This window comes from Blastomyces gilchristii, assembly GCF_000003855.2.
Source record: "Blastomyces gilchristii SLH14081 genomic scaffold supercont1.19, whole genome shotgun sequence".
Lineage (NCBI taxonomy): Eukaryota > Fungi > Ascomycota > Eurotiomycetes > Onygenales > Ajellomycetaceae > Blastomyces > Blastomyces gilchristii.
In genome coordinates, this window is record NW_003101664.1 from 1,095,959 (window position 1) to 1,114,710 (window position 18,752).

At 47.4% G+C, this 18,752-nt stretch overlaps 8 protein-coding genes across 9 annotated transcripts; 3 read left to right on the forward strand and 5 right to left on the reverse strand.

Annotated features, from left to right (window-relative positions):
- Positions 1–416: 416 nt before the first annotated feature.
- Positions 417–2,849, reverse strand: BDBG_07620 (CMGC/CLK protein kinase; the record flags this gene model as incomplete). The annotated part of the gene is made up of 5 exons (XM_031723177.1): positions 417–629; positions 711–798; positions 882–1,689; positions 1,753–1,834; positions 1,929–2,849. 5 exons carry the CDS (start codon positions 2,847–2,849, stop codon positions 417–419), a joined length of 2,112 nt encoding a protein of 703 aa, XP_031580280.1.
- Positions 2,850–4,185: 1,336 nt separating this feature from the next.
- On the reverse strand, positions 4,186–7,125 carry BDBG_07621 (mitochondrial cation transporter). Its single transcript, XM_002622173.2, has 5 exons — positions 6,590–7,125; positions 6,332–6,465; positions 6,155–6,249; positions 5,546–6,080; positions 4,186–5,467 (listed from the first exon to the last, which is right to left on the reverse strand). The coding sequence occupies exons 1-5, from the start codon at positions 6,691–6,693 to the stop codon at positions 5,319–5,321; spliced, it is 1,017 nt and encodes a 338-aa protein (XP_002622219.1). The 5' UTR covers positions 6,694–7,125; the 3' UTR covers positions 4,186–5,318.
- A 413-nt stretch (positions 7,126–7,538) lies between these two features.
- BDBG_07622 (nuclear serine protease HtrA2/Nma111) lies at positions 7,539–9,159 on the forward strand (the record flags this gene model as incomplete). The annotated part of the gene is made up of 6 exons (XM_002622174.2): positions 7,539–7,675; positions 7,698–7,755; positions 7,818–8,030; positions 8,076–8,206; positions 8,300–8,604; positions 8,849–9,159. The coding sequence occupies 6 exons, from the start codon at positions 7,539–7,541 to the stop codon at positions 9,157–9,159; spliced, it is 1,155 nt and encodes a 384-aa protein (XP_002622220.1).
- Positions 9,160–10,399: 1,240 nt separating this feature from the next.
- BDBG_07623 (uncharacterized protein) lies at positions 10,400–11,140 on the forward strand. Its single transcript, XM_002622175.2, has one exon. The coding sequence runs from the start codon at positions 10,427–10,429 to the stop codon at positions 10,823–10,825; it is 399 nt and encodes a 132-aa protein (XP_002622221.1). The 5' UTR covers positions 10,400–10,426; the 3' UTR covers positions 10,826–11,140.
- Positions 11,141–11,196: 56 nt separating this feature from the next.
- BDBG_07624 (uncharacterized protein) lies at positions 11,197–12,229 on the reverse strand (the record flags this gene model as incomplete). The annotated part of the gene is made up of 2 exons (XM_031723178.1): positions 11,197–11,895; positions 12,209–12,229. The coding sequence occupies 2 exons, from the start codon at positions 12,227–12,229 to the stop codon at positions 11,197–11,199; spliced, it is 720 nt and encodes a 239-aa protein (XP_031580281.1).
- Positions 12,230–12,589: 360 nt separating this feature from the next.
- On the reverse strand, positions 12,590–15,373 carry BDBG_07625. 2 transcript variants are annotated; one of them, XM_031723179.1, is made up of 5 exons: positions 14,979–15,300; positions 14,586–14,926; positions 14,084–14,430; positions 13,550–14,002; positions 12,590–13,398 (listed from the first exon to the last, which is right to left on the reverse strand). In XM_031723179.1, exons 2-5 carry the CDS (start codon positions 14,902–14,904, stop codon positions 13,138–13,140), a joined length of 1,380 nt encoding a protein of 459 aa, XP_031580282.1. In that variant the 5' UTR covers positions 14,905–14,926; positions 14,979–15,300; the 3' UTR covers positions 12,590–13,137. The 2 variants fall into 2 exon arrangements, with proteins under 2 accessions (XP_031580282.1, XP_002622223.1); XM_002622177.2 differs by having other exon boundaries at positions 14,586–15,373.
- Positions 15,263–18,746, forward strand: BDBG_07627 (signal recognition particle subunit SRP19). Its single transcript, XM_002622179.2, has 4 exons — positions 15,263–16,583; positions 16,665–16,739; positions 16,793–17,650; positions 17,729–18,746. Exons 3-4 carry the CDS (start codon positions 17,182–17,184, stop codon positions 18,046–18,048), a joined length of 789 nt encoding a protein of 262 aa, XP_002622225.1. The 5' UTR covers positions 15,263–16,583; positions 16,665–16,739; positions 16,793–17,181; the 3' UTR covers positions 18,049–18,746.
- BDBG_07626 (acetyltransferase) lies at positions 15,476–16,802 on the reverse strand. Its single transcript, XM_002622178.2, has 2 exons — positions 16,437–16,802; positions 15,476–16,384 (listed from the first exon to the last, which is right to left on the reverse strand). Exons 1-2 carry the CDS (start codon positions 16,466–16,468, stop codon positions 15,745–15,747), a joined length of 672 nt encoding a protein of 223 aa, XP_002622224.2. The 5' UTR covers positions 16,469–16,802; the 3' UTR covers positions 15,476–15,744.
- Positions 18,747–18,752: the final 6 nt, after the last annotated feature.

Here is an 18,752-nt window from a genome sequence, read left to right on the forward strand (position 1 = left end):
CTTAAACACCCCTTCCAACGCCCCTATTATTTCGTTCCTAATCTGGTCTATTGTCTGGCTCTGTTTTGTTTGTTGCTCCGGTATATTGATAGTGCTAGACGGGGGGTGCGTGCGCGCGGGTATATGCGTGTGTGAGGGAGAGAGAAAGAGAGAAGGAGAGAGGTGCGTGTGGAGAAGGCCAGAGATTAACGGATATCAGAGCACTGAACATAGACAGACACAGAAAAAGAAACATTCATTACTTCGTAAGCACACATAGAAAGCACCATGCAAAACTGTGGAAAACCATCCACACACATATGTATATAAATACCAAATCAAAATAATATACCCCTGATTTCCCATAACAATGAAATAGCGAAGGAAAAAAAAGCCAAGTAAGGGAAGAAGAAACGTATATAGACAGCCATTATCTACTACGAAGCAGACCTTGACGTCGCGGCAAGATCATCGCGGATTTGCTGCCCGATCCTCAGCGCCTCGGTGCCGTCGTCTATGATCGATTCTTTGAACCACGGGTGTTTGAGCGCTTGTTTTGCGGTGATGCGCGCTTTGGGATCGTAGACGAAGATGCGGCGGAGCAGGTCGAGGAAGTGCTTGTTGAAGTTTGTTGTGGCGGGGATGAATTCCTGGGAGGGAGGAGGTTTTGGTTAGTATCAGGGGTAAAATTAACAAGCAACAATAAAAGGGGGGTTGGTGAGATATCGTACATGGAGTGGTTTCATAGCACGGACGTATTTCTTTGATGCTTTGGATGTTTCCGCATTGGGATAGTCGAGTTTACTTCGGTTGAAGTATCTGTTTTTTTTCTCGTTAGATACAAATAAATAGAAAAAAAAAAAAAAAAAGGTGGGAGGAGGGGAAAAAAAGGTGGAACATACTTAGCGGCTGCATTCACACTCCCACCACGGCCCTGCATTACCTGCTTGACAATTTTCGCGTCGATCTTGCCCCCACAGACACTCTCCATCATAGCCAGGTGTTCGAGATTGTCATGTGTTTGGAAGAGGGCATCACCTGTGAAAAACTCGACGAGGATACAGCCAATGCTCCAGATGTCACAGGGAAAGCTCCAGCCTAGGTTCAGGATGATTTCCGGAGCGCGGTAGTGGCGTGTCGAAACGACAGATGAGTGGTACTCGTCATTGAAGGTGGCAGATCCGAAGTCGATGAGCCGGATCTCGCTATTTAGGAGGACGCGCCGTTGACGGGCGTTGCGAGAGGAGGTATGTGAAGATGATGGGATGGCTCGGTTGTATGTGAAAGTCTGGTAGGCATTGTTGACTAGGAGGATGTTTTCGGGCTTTAGATCAGTGTGGATCAGATTGAGATCGTGGAGGAAGGCAACGCTGGTAAGGAGCTGTCGAGCAAAGTTCTGGATCTGGCTACTTGGGAAGGGAACGAATCCGTTCCCTTTGAGGAAGTCGAAGACGCTCTGGCCCAGCAGATCCGTCACGATACAGATATGATTCCGAAAATCAAAGCAGTCCCGGAGATGGATGCATTTGTTGCGATTGGTTCTGTCGTTGGAGGCAAGCGTGGAGAGCACCCGCAGCTCGATCCGTGAAGCCTCTCTGTATTTTTGCACGGATCGGATGATCTTAACGGCACAGCGTGTCTTTTTATGTTTGTCATACGCCTCCACGACCTTTCCGAAGGTCCCTTGACCGAGTAGTTTGATAATTGAGTCTTATATACCAATTAGTAAGATGTGTGCTTTAAACAAAACCGATCAGGGTTAGAGACACTCACATCTCTCTGTTAAATCAGTGTCTGGGGTGACTATGTAGTGTCCATCATCGTCGTCTACCTTTTGGTTTTTAGGAAGATTGTACTGTTCAAAAAAGTTAGCCATGCCGAAAAGGGTAGTTTCATATATATCAGTCCCCCAGGGGTGGGGTTGGGAATGGTGGTGATGGTATGCATACATCTCGGATCACCGGTACAGTCACATCTTTGGCCTTTATAGGCGGTTTTGGAGGGGGTATATAACTGCTAAATGCATCGCCAGAAACCTCCAACTCCCTCCGTTTCTGTTCATCACGGGCAGATTTGCGCGTCACCACCCGCTTCCGCTTCTGGCCAATGGCAGCGGCGTCGTCGTAATATAAACTGTTCGACGCGGCACTACCGTGAGAGCCCATTGACGTCGGGGCAGTGGTGTGCAGAGAGGTAGTTCGATCCGTGGAGATGGAGGTGCCTGACGAATCTTCGCCGTATTGCTGGGGGTGGATAGAGAACGCAGGCCGGTCGTAGTAGGACATATCAATAGCGGTTTCCATGCCGGTGCGTCTTCTTTTGGTTGCGGGGGCAGGGTGGGCAGCGCCATTGATGCCGGACGCGATGCCAGACCGCGCAGTGATATGTGAGAGTGGCAATTTTTGGCGTGTGGAAGTTGTTGCGTTGTTTTCTTGGTTGTTGATGCCATTGGGGTTGACATCGTCGTCATCGTCAATTACGATTATTTCTTTTGGCACTCCGTTCTTGTAGAACTCGGCCCAGTCAGGCTTTTTCCGCCGGCTCTGGGCAGTAGGTAGCGTAGTAGCAGAGGAGGGCTGGGACTGGTAGAGCGCCATATTGGCCTGATGGTGGCTTATGGAGGAAGAAGAGGCGGGTTTTGACGGAGCGGGGAGAGGAAGAGTGGCATTATTGGGCTGGGAGGAGGTTGCCGTAGCTGTCGGATAGGAGTAGGAATTGGCCAGACGAGAGGAGCTTGCAGAGACAGCGGTCACAGCAGACGACGAAGGATACGCAGTGGAGGCAGACTGGTGGTAGGTCTGGTGGTGCGGGTAGCCATAGTGTGGGTGACGCGATGGGTGCGTGGCCGTGGCAGTTGAAGGGGTTGACATGATGGGGTTTTTTTAGAGAAAAGCACTAGGTGACGGGGACGCTCTCTCTTCGCGGGGGAAGAAAAAGGCAAAGGGAAAACGAATCCCCTTGCTCGCTTTCGATGTGGACGAGGGTAGTGAAAAATATCAAGAAAAGAGAGGAAGAAAAGGGCGTGTGTCGCTCTTGATGGCCGCCGAGCGGAAGGGTAAAAAGAGGAGGCGACTCAAGCGGGCTTCCAGGCTAAGAGAGAGCCATGGACACCGGGGTGAGACAAAAACACCCAGAATTAGCAGTAGTAACTAGATAGTAGTTGGGGGGTAGTGAGAGAGAGGAGAGAGAGGGCGTAGTTGACGGGTGCCAGAGAGAGCTGGATATGAGGATAGGTGGATGATGGCAGGGGGACACCGCGAAAGGTTGCGGAGAGAGGAGAAAAAGCGGTTGAAGTGAGAGGTTTGTGGTTGTGGTTGTGGAGGAGGAGGTGGTCGGTCCTGGTGGTGGGTGGTATGGTAGTGGTGGTAGTGGTGGTGGCAGCGGTGGCAGCGGTGGCAGCGGTGGCAGTGGTTGGTGGTCCGGAGAGAACGTCTCCTCGCCCGGGCTGAGGACAGGGGAGGGAGGCAGACGGGACGGGGGCCAAGAGAAGAGCAGAGGCGAGCAGAGACGAGCAGACCCGACCCGATGCGAGGACGTTGGCGATGGAATGGCACTCTTTGATGATGGGCGGGAGATAGAAAAGAAACAGAGAGAGAGAGAGGGAGAGAGAGAGAGAGAGAGAGAGAGGCAGATGCAGAGGCAAGGTAGAGTGGACTCTTTCGGTCTCTCCAGATCATCCAGCTTAGGATAGACGTTGTTCCGTCCGACTCTGGTTGACGGGGGATGTATTTATGTACATGTACATACATTACGACAACTATTATACATAAGTTAGTTACCTACATATTAATTATATATCTTTATACACATGTAGATACGTGAATATGGATTTCTACTCCTGTGCAACTCCCCAGATATCTCGCTATCTCTGGTTGTGGCCACTGTGTGTGTATGTACAGTACATACATTGTACATACATTGTGCTTTGTGGATGGATCTAGATAGATAGATAGTTAACTAAATACTTTCCGGGGGGGCGAACATGGCCAAAAAACTCTACAACCAAGCGAGGAATATTATTTATTTATTATTTATTCCACACAAATAGTTACCTCCACTAGTTATGTAAATATCTCTCATGAGATTTGATGTAGTTATGTATTGCTTTCCTTTTCTTTTTCTTCCTAAAAAAATAATTATCAAAAAATAGAACAAAAATAAGTACTTTTTACTCCATATATTGAATTTTATATGCAGGACGTGGCATTAAATGGTAGGGTTGTGTTGTTACACTGCTGACAATTCGCCAGGTTTTTTTCATTGCTGGAGCAACAACAACAACCTCCTTTTATCTTGAAAAAGGAATGAGTCTTCTCCTGGTTCATATGTAAAATACCCAGCTATTAATAAGTCGGATGGATCCTAAACTCAATCTGCTCATTACAATACGACATCTGGACATGCCGGTCATTAGCCATACTATACTACTACTACTCTACTATCTACTACTGTACACTCATACATCGTCCAATATACCCTCGTAGCGCCCATTAATAGTTCTTCATATTAAAATGCCTGACCACAGTATTCCTGCACAGTGCTCTCTCTCGCCCCTGTAAAATGCGCGACTAAAAGGAAGCTAACATGTACAGATATTCACTCCTTCATGACTGGAAAGGATAACATATTTAAATCAAGTCCGCCGGGAGCCTGTAGGTATCTTGTGGCCTATGGATGAGTACAGTAATCTCTTTTGCTTCTTTTTGGTGTTCTGTTATTCTGACGGAGGACAAATATTTTTGGGAGGCTCCTGCTGGAGTGAACGAAGCGGGAAGTTCGGGTTCAGACGTTGCCATAACTGTGGAAGAGACCACATATCTCCGATCCCTTTGGGCGCTTGATTGTCCCTTTTCCGTCCTCTTTCCTGCCTTCTAGAGCCAGCAGCTGGAACGAGTACACGGGAGGAGTTGCGTGGTTTCCCCTGCGTTTCCCCTGCGCGATAAAATAGACATGTAAGTTTTTTTTTTTTTTTTTTTTTTTTTTTTTTTTTTTTTAATAGTCGCCAGCCTCTGTTTAACAAGATGGTAACAGTGTAATTAGGGCAGATGAATAAATAGATCCAAAAGTTTATCGAGAAGCAGGAAAATGAAGGGAGAAAGAAGCAATATTTTATGTAACCCGAATCAGTCAAATCTAGACATCTATATTGAACATCTATGCCACTATATAGTTCGGGAAAAAAAAAGGCAAGAAAAATATCAAGAAACCCACACGTCTAGACGCCCAGCTGGATGTAACCAGAAAAAGAGAAGAGGAAGAAAGAATCTAAAATCGAGATGGCATAAAAACAAACAGTGATATCGAAAGGGAATTTTTTTCGGGATAGTCGAAGAGGAAGATCATATACCCCTGTTGAATTCAACTTCGTCGTCCTTCCCACCGCGGCCCCAAAACTCCTTTTCCAGGGACCGAGCACTAACCGCTTGTCGTTGCGGGAATGCACCAAGTGCGAATGGAAGTGCACAGAGGGAGGTCGTTAGAATCAAGCCTGCACGAATTAGCCACAAAAATACAAGAATACCTCTCTCGTACCTAACTTGATAAAGGAGGAAAAAAAGGAGCATACCTAGGTTGATAGGCATCACAAGCCGAGGCCGCGCCTTGAGCCAATGCTTCGCCTGCAGTCGTACGAGAATCAAGGGGGGAATAGCCATGACCGGAGTCGCATTGAGCACTCGACTAATCGCCGTTTCCCCTACCGCTAACGTAGCGGCCTTCTTGCTTTTCCCTAGACTTTGCACCTCCACGTCTCCGTCCGCTTCTCGTTTCGCCTTCTCTTCGTCGGAGAGGACGGGGTAGATGTCGATTCCCTTGCGGATTTCCTCGCCGCGCATTAGGAATACGTTCAGGGCGCCGGCGGTGGCGACGGCCGCGAAGGGCACGAGGCGACCGAGGATCAATTTTGTGTTGGGCGACACCCGTTTTAAGCGGGGCACTACGGCATTTAGGCCCAGGGCGACTGAGCACGAGGCGGAGACGGCCATGAGGTATGATTTCGCCATGGCGGAGTAGGAGAGCGGGGTTGACTTATTTGCGTTCGCGTTGTTGATGGCTACGTTTAAAGATTGGTTGGCAACCTGCCAGAGAACTATACCCCTTGTCTATTTGTCATTCATGAGCTGGTAGATCTTCAATTGAGAATAACAAGAGAAAATATATGGGTTTGGAGACATACACCGAGGCCGGGAGTAAGCATTCCTGCAGTCACGATTAGATTGGACAGGACGAAGCACGACATGCGAAAAGGGAGAAAGACTGGTTGACCAGTATCTAGATAGGAAATTAGCCGTTAGCATTCAACGCTTCGCTATTGTGTAAATCGACTTCACAGGGAGAGCAACTGCTAGCATACCAGGGTGCAAAGTCGAATCGACAATTCGTTTCGCCCGCCATAGCTCTGGTGTCATTGACGGGACATGGCCACTTTTATATGAGGCAATGAGGTTTTTAGCCTTCTCCAGGCCAGCGGAAGAGACAAATAACGTCCTGGATAAAGCATTGACAGCGATTAGTCATTGCCGAAGCAAGAGAATAGAAATGAACGACTTTGCCATGAAGCCTGCTCTAGACAAGACGTTTTGATGTGTAGTGTGAGGGTGAAGAGCCCTACCTAGGGTCCGAAATTTCTGCAGCCTGTTTAACTCTACCCCAGTATGTCCTCAGATCATGTCTAGAAGGAGGGAGATCTCGATTGCCGGAGATTGAAGCCGCCATGGTGGCGGCAGGGGAATCAGGGATGCGAAAACCCCTGCAAGCAAGACAAAAACTGAAGGGCGCAATAGAAAAGAGTATAAGCAAAAATCAATGGGCAAAAAAAGAAAGGACTCGAGCTTAGAAAGCCCCCTGCCGCACGAACGAGAGAAGTGCGATTCTGCACGGGGCTCTTGATATCGTTTCGGCGAAATGGCGGCGGTGAAGAGGAAAAAACAAAAACCTTATCTTGCTGATAAGATCTTATCTGATCTGGGTTACATAAATCAATAACAGTTTGATGCTGACACTTGTGAAATTGTTATCAACATTCCACGGCTCCTGATGGCAATATTCTTTGGCGCTATAAAAGAGATGTCCTCAGGTTATCTTATAGGATAAGCAGCGTTAATATCACCAGAAATTATTCTTCAGGGAACGAAGAACCGGGCCGTGCATGTCAAGGGAACAGGAGTGAAAAAATGAGACTCATGAAAAGAAACTTCTTACTATAGTATGTCAGAACTCACAGTTACTCACCATCATTTATACTGATCATAAGCCTCTTCAGTTCTTCTTGAAGAGAGATGCTCATGAAGGAATTTACGCCTGGTGGGCAGAAAAGCTTTGTCTTCTGAGTGTGGAGATCCGGTATAACTATACCTGGCACTAGGAGTGCGATGCACGTGACCTTTTCCCCGCTTTCAAAGCTTCTACTAACTACAGAGTGGCAGTTTCTCTGACTTCAACTGACCTCGCCCTCTCTTTGTCTAAAGACATTCGATTTCTGCCCTGAAATTTGTCCTTCTGACCGCTAGCCAGCTGCTCCTTCAGTGATAAAAGGCTCAATTACGGAAATTGACGGAGACATGCCAGACTGGCAGGCGACTATTGAGGATGTGGCCAGGAGTGTAGTGTCTGTATATTTTTGCCGGCCCAAATCATTCGATACAGATGCAGCCGCGTCCTCACAGGCTACTGGGGTCCTTGTCGACGCCACGAATGGGTATATATATCTTAACAAATAGACATGTGGTTGGTGTTGGTCCGTTCCGAGGCTATTGTGTCTTCAGCAATTTTGAAAGGGTATGTGCCTTTTTCCTTATGCACATTGACTATTTCATCTGCTCATGCCTTATTTTGTGTAGTGCGATGCTACAGCTGTATACCGGGATCCTGTTCACGACTTTGGTTTCCTCAAGATCGATCCTACAGCCATCAAACACATGTCCCTCGAGCAGCTGAAACTCCGACCAGAATCTGCGAAACCTGGAGTTGAAATTAGGGTGGTGGGCAATGATGCTGGCGAGAAGTTGACTATTCTCCAAGGAACCATCAGTCGTGTCGATCGGAACGCACCAGTTTATGGAACGGGCTATAATGATTTCAACACGCACTATATTTAGGCAGCGACTGGCGCGACTGGTGGAAGTTCCGGGAGCCCTGTAGTTAACTTAACGGCCATGTGGTTGCTCTACAAGCAGAGGGCCGCGTTGATAAGGCGACTACATCTTATTTTTTGCCCCTTGAGCGGACAGTGCGTGCCTTGGAAAGTATTCAGAGGGGCGAACCCATCACACGTGGCACGATACAGACGCAATGGCTGATTAAACCCTTTAATGACTGTCAGGAGCTTGGCCTCTCAAAGTTGGGAAGCTGTTGTTCGAAAAGCAGCCCCAGAGAACACTGGAATGCTCGTGGCAAATATTGTGCTACCAGAAGGCCCTGGTGATGGAATGCTTCAGGAGGGTGATGTTCTTGCCCAGGTCAACAACGAAATGCTCACTGGATTTGTACGACTTGATGAAATTCTGGATTCAAATGTGGGGAACGATATCCGGCTTCTTGTTCAACAAGGAGGCAAAGATTTGGTGGTCTCATGCACCGTGCATGATCTACACAAGATCACCCCGTCTCGTTATGTTTCTATCGCCGGTACTATATTTCATGATCTATCATATCAGAAAGCAAGATCATATGCTGTAGCATGTCGAGGAGTTTATATCTGCCAAGCTGTGGGATCAATTTGTGTTTTACCGTTGGGTTCGATTTATTCGCACATTACACAATAAATGTGTTGAAAGTCTGGATGAGTTTATCTACGTGATAAAAGCTATTCCAGGTAGGGCAATCTCACTCTGAAAATCCTAACCTACTAACCTCTGCCAAATCTCTTTAGATGGTGCCAGTGTCGTTATTTCTTATCAACAGTTAAATAACCCTCATGACATACTCACTGACTATATTTTCCTGGACCGCCACTGGCATCCTCACCTGATGCATGCAGCAAGAAATGATGAGTCAGGACTGTGGGAATTCACCAACATCGCAGAGCCTATTCCTGCGAGAGACCCTGTTCCCCAGAGCGCTGGTTTTGTTCGACCCGATGGCACTATGCTAGGGGCCACAACTCATGGCCCGCCCCCGCATAAACTTGTACATGAGCCACGCACCGTGGTCGGCCATGATACCCCCGATGTCCATGGCTGAATCATGTAAATTTGTGGCCATCCCTGATCCTACTAGCATCCACCTTTGGACCATATACTTGTGGTCAGCCCCTAGCCAGCAGCTCCCAGGATAGTCCATGATAGTCCACGTTTCTTTGATTAGTGCCCTGGTCTGGTTACTTCCCTACTCCATTCCACGAATTTTACAGCTTAGCAGCCATCCCTGGTCTGCTTTTGTCCCTAATCATGAATATTGTGGCTGGCCCTGATGCTCCCAGCATTCCATTAATATGGGTCATGAACTATGCAGGCTCATGGCTGCCCCTAGTCTTCTCCACTTATGCTCTACAATTGTGGCTATCCCCAATTTAGCCTGTGTTTCTCAGGTGATGTGGTTGCCCCTAGTCCACCTCTGTGTCCCTACTCCTTTCCACCCTATTCCTCTCCATGATTCCCGCCATTTCATGACCATCCCTGGTCCATCCATATCCCTATTCCTCTCCATTAGATTTCCACCATTCATGGCCATCATGGCCATCCCCCTCTGTCCCTATTCCTCTCCATGATTCCCACCCATGGCCACCCATGGCCGTCCCCGGTCCCTCTGTATCCCTATTCCTCTCCATAGATTCCCGCCATTTCATGGCCATCCTTGGTCCCTCTGTATCCCTCCTCTCCATAGATTCATGGCCATCACGGCCATCTCTGGTCTCTCTGTTCCCATGGATGTCTCTGGTCCAATATGTCTCAAGGCTTTCAAGACCATCTACATTAAACAGCAAAATTAAACAGATTTAGATTGTGTAGCTACAATTATTAGTTGATAGAACTCTAAAATCAACATCTAGCTACATGTAGAAAGAAAGAATCATTCACCCTGACCTAAGTAAAGAAATACATAGGAAACATGAGATGAAGAGGATGATAGCCTGCTCATGAAATGCTGTCATGATATTGAGTTCATGCTGTGACTGCTCTGCTCTCTGTCAGCAGGCTCTGTTATCAATCACCCCTATAATATCCCACAGTCCATCTCATCGATGGGACCCATTACTCAATTTATCCTGGAGTGCAAGCCCATGGTTGGGCAAAGTAGCTTTAAGACAGTTGCAGTGCAGTATCCCGGGTAAATAGTGTTGTTATCCTCACATACACCTGGGCATGCTTCACATCCAGCAAATTCCAGCATTCCTCCTCTTCTTTGTGCCAAAGAGGGTGTAATACAACTGACAACATCCTCGAGTTCTGTGATGCGCTTGTCTTTTGCCCCGAGGCGATCTTTATACTCCGCGTCTATCTTGCTCTGAATGCCCAGGAGGAGATCGCCAAACTGGCGTGATTTATCACACTCAACCAGGAGGGCACACAAGGGAAGTGCGAGGGATGGATCTTGGCCGTCTCAACTAGAAGTTCCATCCAGAAAGGCAGAGCAAGGCCGGGCGGCTGCTGATGATATGACTACCATTACCTTCTACGTCTACGAATGGAATGAGTGGAAAGTGGATAGGGTAATAGCTGTTGATCCCTTTGACTGTTCCTTGGTTGAGATGGCGGTATGGAAGTACAAACGGCGGGATATGTTTGTGTACAACATGAAGATGAAAACAGTCGATGTGGCATCCAGCTTCCGAGAGGCGACAGCTGGTGGGAACAATGTGTTGCTGCTAGTTCAGTTCCCCGACAGACCAGAGAGAATATTGACTTAGTTAGGATGGATGATGAGGCCACCTGAGCCATCTAAATGAAGGAAGAGATGACTGAACAGTCTCATTATTGCAATGGGCTTGGGAAAATATTCATGGCAGCCCTATAGGCTTATATTTCTCGAAGAGCTGTGAGTGTACTCCGTAGATTCATTAGATATTTCCCCATAGCACTTTCACCAAGATCTTTCTATGATAGAAATCCCGCCAATTGGAAGGCGCCAATCCAACCCATTCCCTTTTCAGCCTAGTGGCTGCGCAAGGGCTCAATTATTCAACTCCTGAAAACCCGAAATCATTAACATTTCTACCTCTTCTTTTCACCTTTCCATTTTGCTACTTTTCCACTTTGCTGGTTCTTGGGGAAGTGTTTCCTAGCGCAAATACGTTGTATTGAATAACCGGTTGCCCGTGTCGGTCGTGCCTTTTCCAGTATATTTATTAGTAGATAGCCGAATCGCAACGAAGTCGAGGTGCTCATAAGGCACGAGGACCCCCGTGAAATCCAAGTTCAAGAATTGAGCCTGGATCACTCCGGCGATGATGACAATGCGGATGCTGCCACGCAGCTTGCGGATATGTTGCACGAATTGAAGAATTGTCTTCCCGCTATTCACAACCGAATCGACTAGTATTATCGTGAACCGACTCTCCAGATAAGAGCCGTCGATGTCCGTGGGGGCATGAGCGTGCACCAAAGCGGCGAGGGGGAAGGCTTTGCTGACTCCTTGAGCCATAGGCTCACCACCGCGCATGAGAGGCACGATCAACGTCTGCTCCTCATGCAAGAGTCGAAAACGTTTCGCTGTCTGACCCTGGACGTGCCGCGTAGAGAATTCCTCAGAGCCGATTGTGTCAATCAGGTACTTGATGGCCAGATAGTTCCCAGTACGACGATGCGCTGCTCTTAGGGCTGGGCCGGCGACCGTAGCATCTCGCATTGGTGTCATGAGGAGCTTGGATGCTCCTGTATCTGTTTCATGCTGAAATCGATGTTGTGGTTGTTGTACATTGTCGCGGTGGAGAATGGCGCAGATGAAATCTTGCTCGGTCACCCGAACCGATGGGAGTAGCTATATACAACCTTGGTGAGGATAACTATGACAAGGAGGTGGCCTTTGACGTTCTGAAATGGATGCTCAGTCCTCCCGAGCGAGCCGAGGAGCTCGCCATGAGAGAAAAGAAGTAGCCAATTTTGTTACAAGCAGGCATGAAAATGAAATGTGGCGAGGTGATTTGCTAATTTTTTTCCCTGGAGTTTGCTGGTACAAGGCTGTGTCTACTCAGAGATGGTTCAAATATTTGGCGATTTGTTTATTTTCTCTTTGTCATCCAGGCTATTCTCACGAGCATTACTATAATGAGCTTGTATTCCGCTTCACAGACCGTATTAAGCATGTTATTCATGGTTTATTTGAGACATTCTCCACACGCAAGCTTGAGTTTTGAAAACCTGTCAACCCGAGTGAGCTCTCTACTGTGATTGATAGGTTGCAAAAGCTAGAGCAGTGGTTATATGATGGCGGGGAAGCTTACAAGGTAGAACTCCAGAAACATATACGGCAAAACAATGAAAATTTTACTAAGGACGGCAATACAGATAATGGCATCAGAGTGGTGACCTTGTATTGCTTCATTACTAGCAAGAACATACGCAGTAAACACGCTCCTTACCCTCGAGATCAGAGAAGCTTATCTTCTTGATCACGATCAATTTCAGTTTAGTTATATATCCTATACTCAGTTTACTATTTCACTGTCATGCAGCGCACCTCTAAACCTGCTTTGCTTATTCTCCCTAGCTGTATCACATGGGATATAACTGAGTTGGAAGTGTGCGCTCACTCGAGCTAACTAGAGGTTATCCACGGCTTCAATTCTGATATTCTGTCAATTGGCGGCGGGTAGGACTAAGAATGAGCCCTTCTTCTGATTTCCCAAGCCGTCAGCATCCTTCGTCCGCTCGACGAAATCCGTGCGGAACCAAGTTGGCTTCCTAGCCGCCCGTGGAATTACTATGAATGTATGTATGTACGTTTGATCTAACCAATTACAGGATGATGTATATCCTTCTTTTCAAATGCCCAGCGGGGTGACCTGATATTTCATCCATTCGGGCTTTCTGAAATATTTTGTCAGCTCTAGCAAAGGTTTTAAGAGTAACTAGTCAGTCAAAAAACAATAAATATATGCTTAGCAAACCCCCAACCATGGTATATCATGGTGATTTCATTACTAGAATAGATATTGCCAAAGTCCCGACGTCGAATAGATACATCGCAACACTTCCCCGGGTACTGAACAGGAACATGTTATCAACCACCGCCATTCACAGCAGCAAAAACATCCTCAATGACCCTGATAGTTAGTCCCGCAATAGTCCTGATGTCCTGCTCCGTTGAATTATATGCAGGCGCTAACAGCACATGGTCCCCGCGAACTCCATCCGCCGTTCCGTTTCCTCCATACAGCGAGAAGCTATATTTGGGCGTCATGGATGTCTGTTGGATTTTGGTGGCGATCCCAAGGCTTAAGTCAAAGGGTTCCTTTGTGGCTTTATCCTTGACGAATTCGATCTGAAATCGGGGGTAGTTTTGTTAGTTGGGTGAGAGGGGGACATATTTAATATTTCAAGGGGCGGGGAAAAAAAAGGGAGATTGTAGGAGAGGTTTTCGGATTCTGTGAATAGAGAGTGAACATATTTAATAGTTTTGGCAACAAACTTACACCCCAGAACAGACCCTTTCCCCGAATATCGCCAACATTGGGATGGTTACCAAGGCCCTCTTTCAGCAGTGATTCCAGTAGCGAACCCATATTCTTGATGTTCTCTAGCAAGTTCTGCTCCTTGATTATTTTCTGCACAGCCAATGCCGCGGCGCAGCTGATGGGATGCCCCTGATACGTCTGCCCGTGTCGGAAGGCACCAGTTCCCTTATCCATTACATCCACCACTCGCTCGTTGATAAGCAGGCCAGATACGGCGGCATATCCGCCGCCCAACCCCTTGCCTATTGTCTGGATATCGGGAACCACATCTTCCTGCTCCCAGGCGTGCAGTGTCCCCACACGCCCCATGCCAGACATCACCTCGTCGAGAATGAGCAGTGCGCCATACTTATCACATACTGCTTGCATTGCCTTGAAATACCCGGGAACTGCGGGAACGCAGCCCAGAGCCTGGTGGTGTAAAAGGCGGATGAGAATTTCGTTCTGTTTTTGAGTAATTTATTATTGAACGCAGTGGGACGGTCAACTTACTGCACCAACAACTGGTTCAGCAACGAACGCACACACGCTCTCCGGTCCAACCCTTTGGAACTCGTTATCCAACTCCTCCGCCAGCCGAGCGACGTACTCTGCATCGGATTCACCGCTCCGTTTCCCGCGGTACGCATAGCAGGGTGAAACATGGCTGATGTTCTGGAGTAATAATGGCTCGAACAACTCTCGTCGAGTAAGATGGCCACCCATCGATAGAGAACCAAGCGTAGTACCGTGGTACGACTGCTTGCGAGCAATGAACCTGGTACGTTGCGGCTGCGGTGTCTGGAACTCTAGATAATACTGCCTGGCCAACTTCATGGCGACTTCCATTGCCTCAGAACCTGCAGCGTTTGTTTAGCCATGTACTATAAAATATCCCATGCTTTCTACATTTCCTCTTCCTCTTCGCATTGAGATATTTCCAACATTAGTAGCAAAGATAAAAGAAAGAAGTGGAAGTTCAAGATATGATAAATGTTAAAAAGGCAAATGATACCGGAGTTAATAATAAACAGCTTCGACAGCTTTCCTCCCGTTGAATCTGCCAGGAAGTGTGCCAACTCCTCAAAGACATCTGTCGCAAAGAAGAACGTGTGGCAGTATGCGATCTGGTCCAACTGGGCGGTTATAGCGGCCTTGACCTGTTCATTCCCGTGCCCGAGACATGAGACTGCAGCGCCGCCAGTGGAGTCGAGGACTCTCTGTCCATCATTAAGAATGATGTAATTCCCTTCTCCGCCCACGGCAGTCTTGGGGATATCATGTATGTTGCGATGGAACACGGCGGTTTGGCTTTCGCGCCGTTCTTGGGACATTGTGGCCGTTCCTCTGATATTTCTTAAAATTAATTGGCGGTTATCAGATTGATATGTTAGATAGAAACCTTTACTTTCCCACTCAGAAGAGAGACGCTGCGGGGAGATAATTTGTGAACAATGAAGGTTTGGGGTTGACGGTTGATGTTATAAAACGGACCCGCAATTGGATTATTTAAATATATATCATGATGATGGCGTTCCGTCCACTTGGGTCATCCCCTCCCCAAAATAGCGATTGGGGAACGCTTCCACATGCAAGATCGGTTCCGAGGTCTATATGCGCCAGCAAGCCGACTAAAGCTACCAGGCGGCGGGGTTATTGGCCAGTTAATCATGATAGGCCAACATTGCCGTGCGGAACAAGGTGAAATCATGGAGGGTGCAGAGGACGAGTAGTCGGTATCCCGATATATACGGTGCATTATTGCTGCGAGAGATATGACCCCGCAACTGCGCACAGTCGTATATAGGCGGGAGCCCCACCGAGAGTCCCTTATGCTGCAGATTCGTCCAGTGGGTTGAATCAATGGGTGTTTTACCAAGGTGCTAACAAGGGCTACTCTGTAGGCTCGACGGGAAATTGTGCATATACGTGTAGATGCCGGGTTTTCGTCATGTTTCGTGCTTTGGAGAGCAGCCAAACCCCTAGTTAGTTATACAAATAATTTGCTCCATTGGCTCATGGCATGAGATGTCAACACACTGAACTCGCTTGAAATTGAACTCAAGACACAGCTGACATCCTATTCCATAGCATTGTAGAACAGTGAGAGAACACGTCGATGATGTCCATAGCAACCAACCGGAAGCTAAAAATGTGATCCCTGTCTTCACGTTTCAGCACTTAAGTTTACAATATATCAGCAAATCTAACACGACCCCACGCTTTTCAATCGCCTTGCGCCTCCGTCCTTCTAGAACGAAACCCGCCTTTTCCAGCACGCGACCGCTCGCTTCATTCCCTTCAAAGACATGCGCTTCAAGCCTCAGGATATGCTCAAACTTCTCAAAAAGCCAGTCAGAAAAGATTGAAACAGCCTCTGTGCCGATCCCCTGATTCCAATGGTCCTCACCAATCCAATAACCTATCTCCATCGTTCGATAGTAGATATCTTCTTTAAATGTTAGTCCGATGCAACCGATCAGCCGGTCATCAGTTGGCCGGCAAATACCAAAAACGGAGAGCGGCGACTCGGCTGCCGATGGAGATGTAATGAATGCCCTGGCGCTCTCTAATGTGTACGGAAAAGGAAATACGTTTCTCATGCATCGGGCGATTTTGGAATTGTTTGCTTCCATAACAAGGGCTTCAGCATCAGTCTCGCGACAGGGTCGGATGCGGCATTTCTGCAAATTCCAGACCGGATTCGCATCCTTGATGAGCGCAGAAAAATCCGGAGCCATAAGCTGCTGAGAACTCATGGTGCGGGTTGGATTTCCTCGCTTTAGTTCGGATTCTTGTTTTGACTCTTGCCTGCTGATGGGATGTTAGCAAGCATAACACCATGATCCTTTTTGAAGAGACTAACCTCTGTGTCGTTTTATCTGACCTCTTGTCCATCTAAATTTATACCTCTAGTGCTACTGCATAGGATACAGTTCTTTTCGAGACGGGGCATACCGAACCTTTTTTATCACCAAAGGGAGCTGTGTTCTTGGCCGCTGTGACTCACCTTGTAAGAAAGAGCACATAGATAACTACAGCGCGAAACCCCTGGCATGGGCCTGGCAGAGTATGTCATTAACATGATGCTTAGGCTCCTTTTGCTGATCTACGAGTAGTTATGGGGGTGCTGGCATTTGTTTCAATCACGGCCGCTGGGTCCATATTCGTAAATATCCCAAACTACCATCATACTTTAAACCATAGTTCTGATTATTGAAGGAAGTTTAAAGGAATCCTGGTGTCCCGATCCGCCCTTCTACTTAAATATACTTAAATAGGACTGTTAAGGTGAAAACGCATGCAAACCACACAAACATGTCCCGACTCGTCCATTCCTCCTCCCCACACAACTTCTATGCCACGTCCAACTCACATCGACATCTGAATCGACATCTAAATCGACACTACATCTACGTACATCTACCTTGACGGATTATACCTGGTTAGCATTCCCGGTCTATTTTCTAACGAAATACCTCACGACGCTACATTCCGTCCCAAGTAACACTCCGTGAGCGAAAGAATAACAACCCTGGGTCCCGCAGCCATTGCGGAGACAGATATTTTATTTTAGCCAAGCTCCACGAACACACCTCCGACTGCCAGTCATGTCCCGCCATGCCCGAGTGGAAGAGGTCTCGGATTCCGATCCAGATGACATGGATCCCGCCGACTTCGATCCTAACAACTTTCCTGCGAATTCCATTATATCCCCTGTCAATATTCCCTCAGTAGCAACATCAAGGCCGTCCTCGCGGCCCCAAGCGCAACCCCCTACACAACAATCTCACCCTCCCCAAATCGACAATAGAGATATCCCCCGTTACTATCAATGTCTGTATCCCGTATATTTTGACAAAACTCGCTCCCGCGCCGAGGGCAGGAAGGTCAGTAAGAAACTCGCCGTGGAGAATCCACTAGCAAGAGATATCTTGGATGCGGTACAGGTGCTGGGACTGCGTGTCGGGATTCTGGAGCCGGAGAAATTGCACCCGAAAGATTGGGCAAATCCTGGCCGAGTTAGAGTGCAGTTAAAGACTGAGGATGGCACCCCAGTAACCAATGTTGTAAAGAATAGTATGTTGTGTGCATGACCCCATCCCGAAGCTCTCTTCTTAGCGCATTCAATGAATCTAACCTTTAAATTTCCCACAGAACATCACCTTTATATCAAAGTTGCACAATATCTCCGCGAACATCCAACCACTGAAGAATCTCCATTTCGTCTCCGTATCCGCGGGCTGCCGGTACCAGAAAAACCCATGCCACCCCCAGCAGCCCCCCGGGGCTGGAAGATCGGAACTATTTTACCGTTCCATTCGCCAGCACTCACTGGTGGAGGCGTGAGTGATAATCCCTTTAAAGAAGCGATGTTGGAAATGCAACAGCAAGGACTAGGGGCAGATATGCCGATGATGCCTGGTGGCGCTCCAGAACCGAAAAAGAAGAAGGAGAAAAAGAAGGCCAAGGCTTGATTTACTGAATTTATTGGAACATCATACATTTTTCTCTAGATGAGCACGACGCAAAAATTGTAGAGCAAGAGCGCTATGGGGTTTCCAGGCGAAAATGGACAGAGTTTTGGAACACCTTATCTTATGTGAGGATTGCAGAGTGGAAGACGGCCGATTCAAGATTTTTCACTCCAAATCATTCGCCTACCGCCACTTCGTTGTTTTCGAATGAAGTGCGAGACATATATAAGAGAAGCTTGTCACGGGCTCTCTGGATGATTCTGGATTTTCTTCTTGCTCTGGCCCAACTACCTACGCAGCATCCCAGGCTCATGAAGCAAAATGCGCCCTAGAACGGTCGCCAATATCTAACAACTACGAATCCTAAGACGCCAAAGGGCGAACAAATCGCCCATATTTACTGGGTTACGTTACTACATTACCACATCTTTATTGGACATTTTTGACTTGGGCGCAAATATTAAATATATGTCATACAATAAGTAGATGGGACTATTACAACGAGTTAAAAATAAATATCAGGAGTATTTATAGATAGTCTCTAAAATATAGCTCTGGGAATTTTTCCTTCAATAATCATAGCTTTATTGTTAATTCCTGTATCTCCCCTGGTTCCGTCGATGGCGTGGGTGCTAGGTAGCAGCAGCTAAATACTGTGCGGAGTTTCTGAGTCATAAGAATAGGGATGCAAAACGCAGCTCTAT

Bases quoted from the DNA above. Each gene is read 5' to 3' on its own strand.
- BDBG_07621 (XM_002622173.2), bottom strand. From the start codon at position 6,693: ATGGCGGCTTCAATCTCCGGCAATCGAGATCTCCCTCCTTCTAGACAT. The intron at 6,466-6,589 runs GTAGGGCTCTTC...TGCTTTATCCAG, and splicing joins GCAGAAATTTCGGACCCTAG to GACGTTATTTGTCTCTTCCG. The intron at 6,081-6,154 runs GTATGTCTCCAA...AATGACAAATAG, and splicing joins TGCTTACTCCCGGCCTCGGT to ACAAGGGGTATAGTTCTCTG.
- BDBG_07623 (XM_002622175.2), top strand. From the start codon at position 10,427: ATGCCCAGGAGGAGATCGCCAAACTGGCGTGATTTATCACACTCAACC.
- BDBG_07625 (XM_002622177.2), bottom strand. From the start codon at position 14,904: ATGTCCCAAGAACGGCGCGAAAGCCAAACCGCCGTGTTCCATCGCAAC. The intron at 14,003-14,083 runs GTAAGTTGACCG...TTACACCACCAG, and splicing joins CTGAACCAGTTGTTGGTGCA to GCTCTGGGCTGCGTTCCCGC. The intron at 13,399-13,549 runs GTAAGTTTGTTG...CCCCGATTTCAG, and splicing joins GAAAGGGTCTGTTCTGGGGT to ATCGAATTCGTCAAGGATAA.
- BDBG_07626 (XM_002622178.2), bottom strand. From the start codon at position 16,468: ATGGACAAGAGGTCAGATAAAACGACACAGAG. The intron at 16,385-16,436 runs GTTAGTCTCTTC...ACATCCCATCAG, and splicing joins TCAGATAAAACGACACAGAG to CAGGCAAGAGTCAAAACAAG.
- BDBG_07627 (XM_002622179.2), top strand. From the start codon at position 17,182: ATGTCCCGCCATGCCCGAGTGGAAGAGGTCTCGGATTCCGATCCAGAT. The intron at 17,651-17,728 runs GTATGTTGTGTG...AATTTCCCACAG, and splicing joins AACCAATGTTGTAAAGAATA to AACATCACCTTTATATCAAA.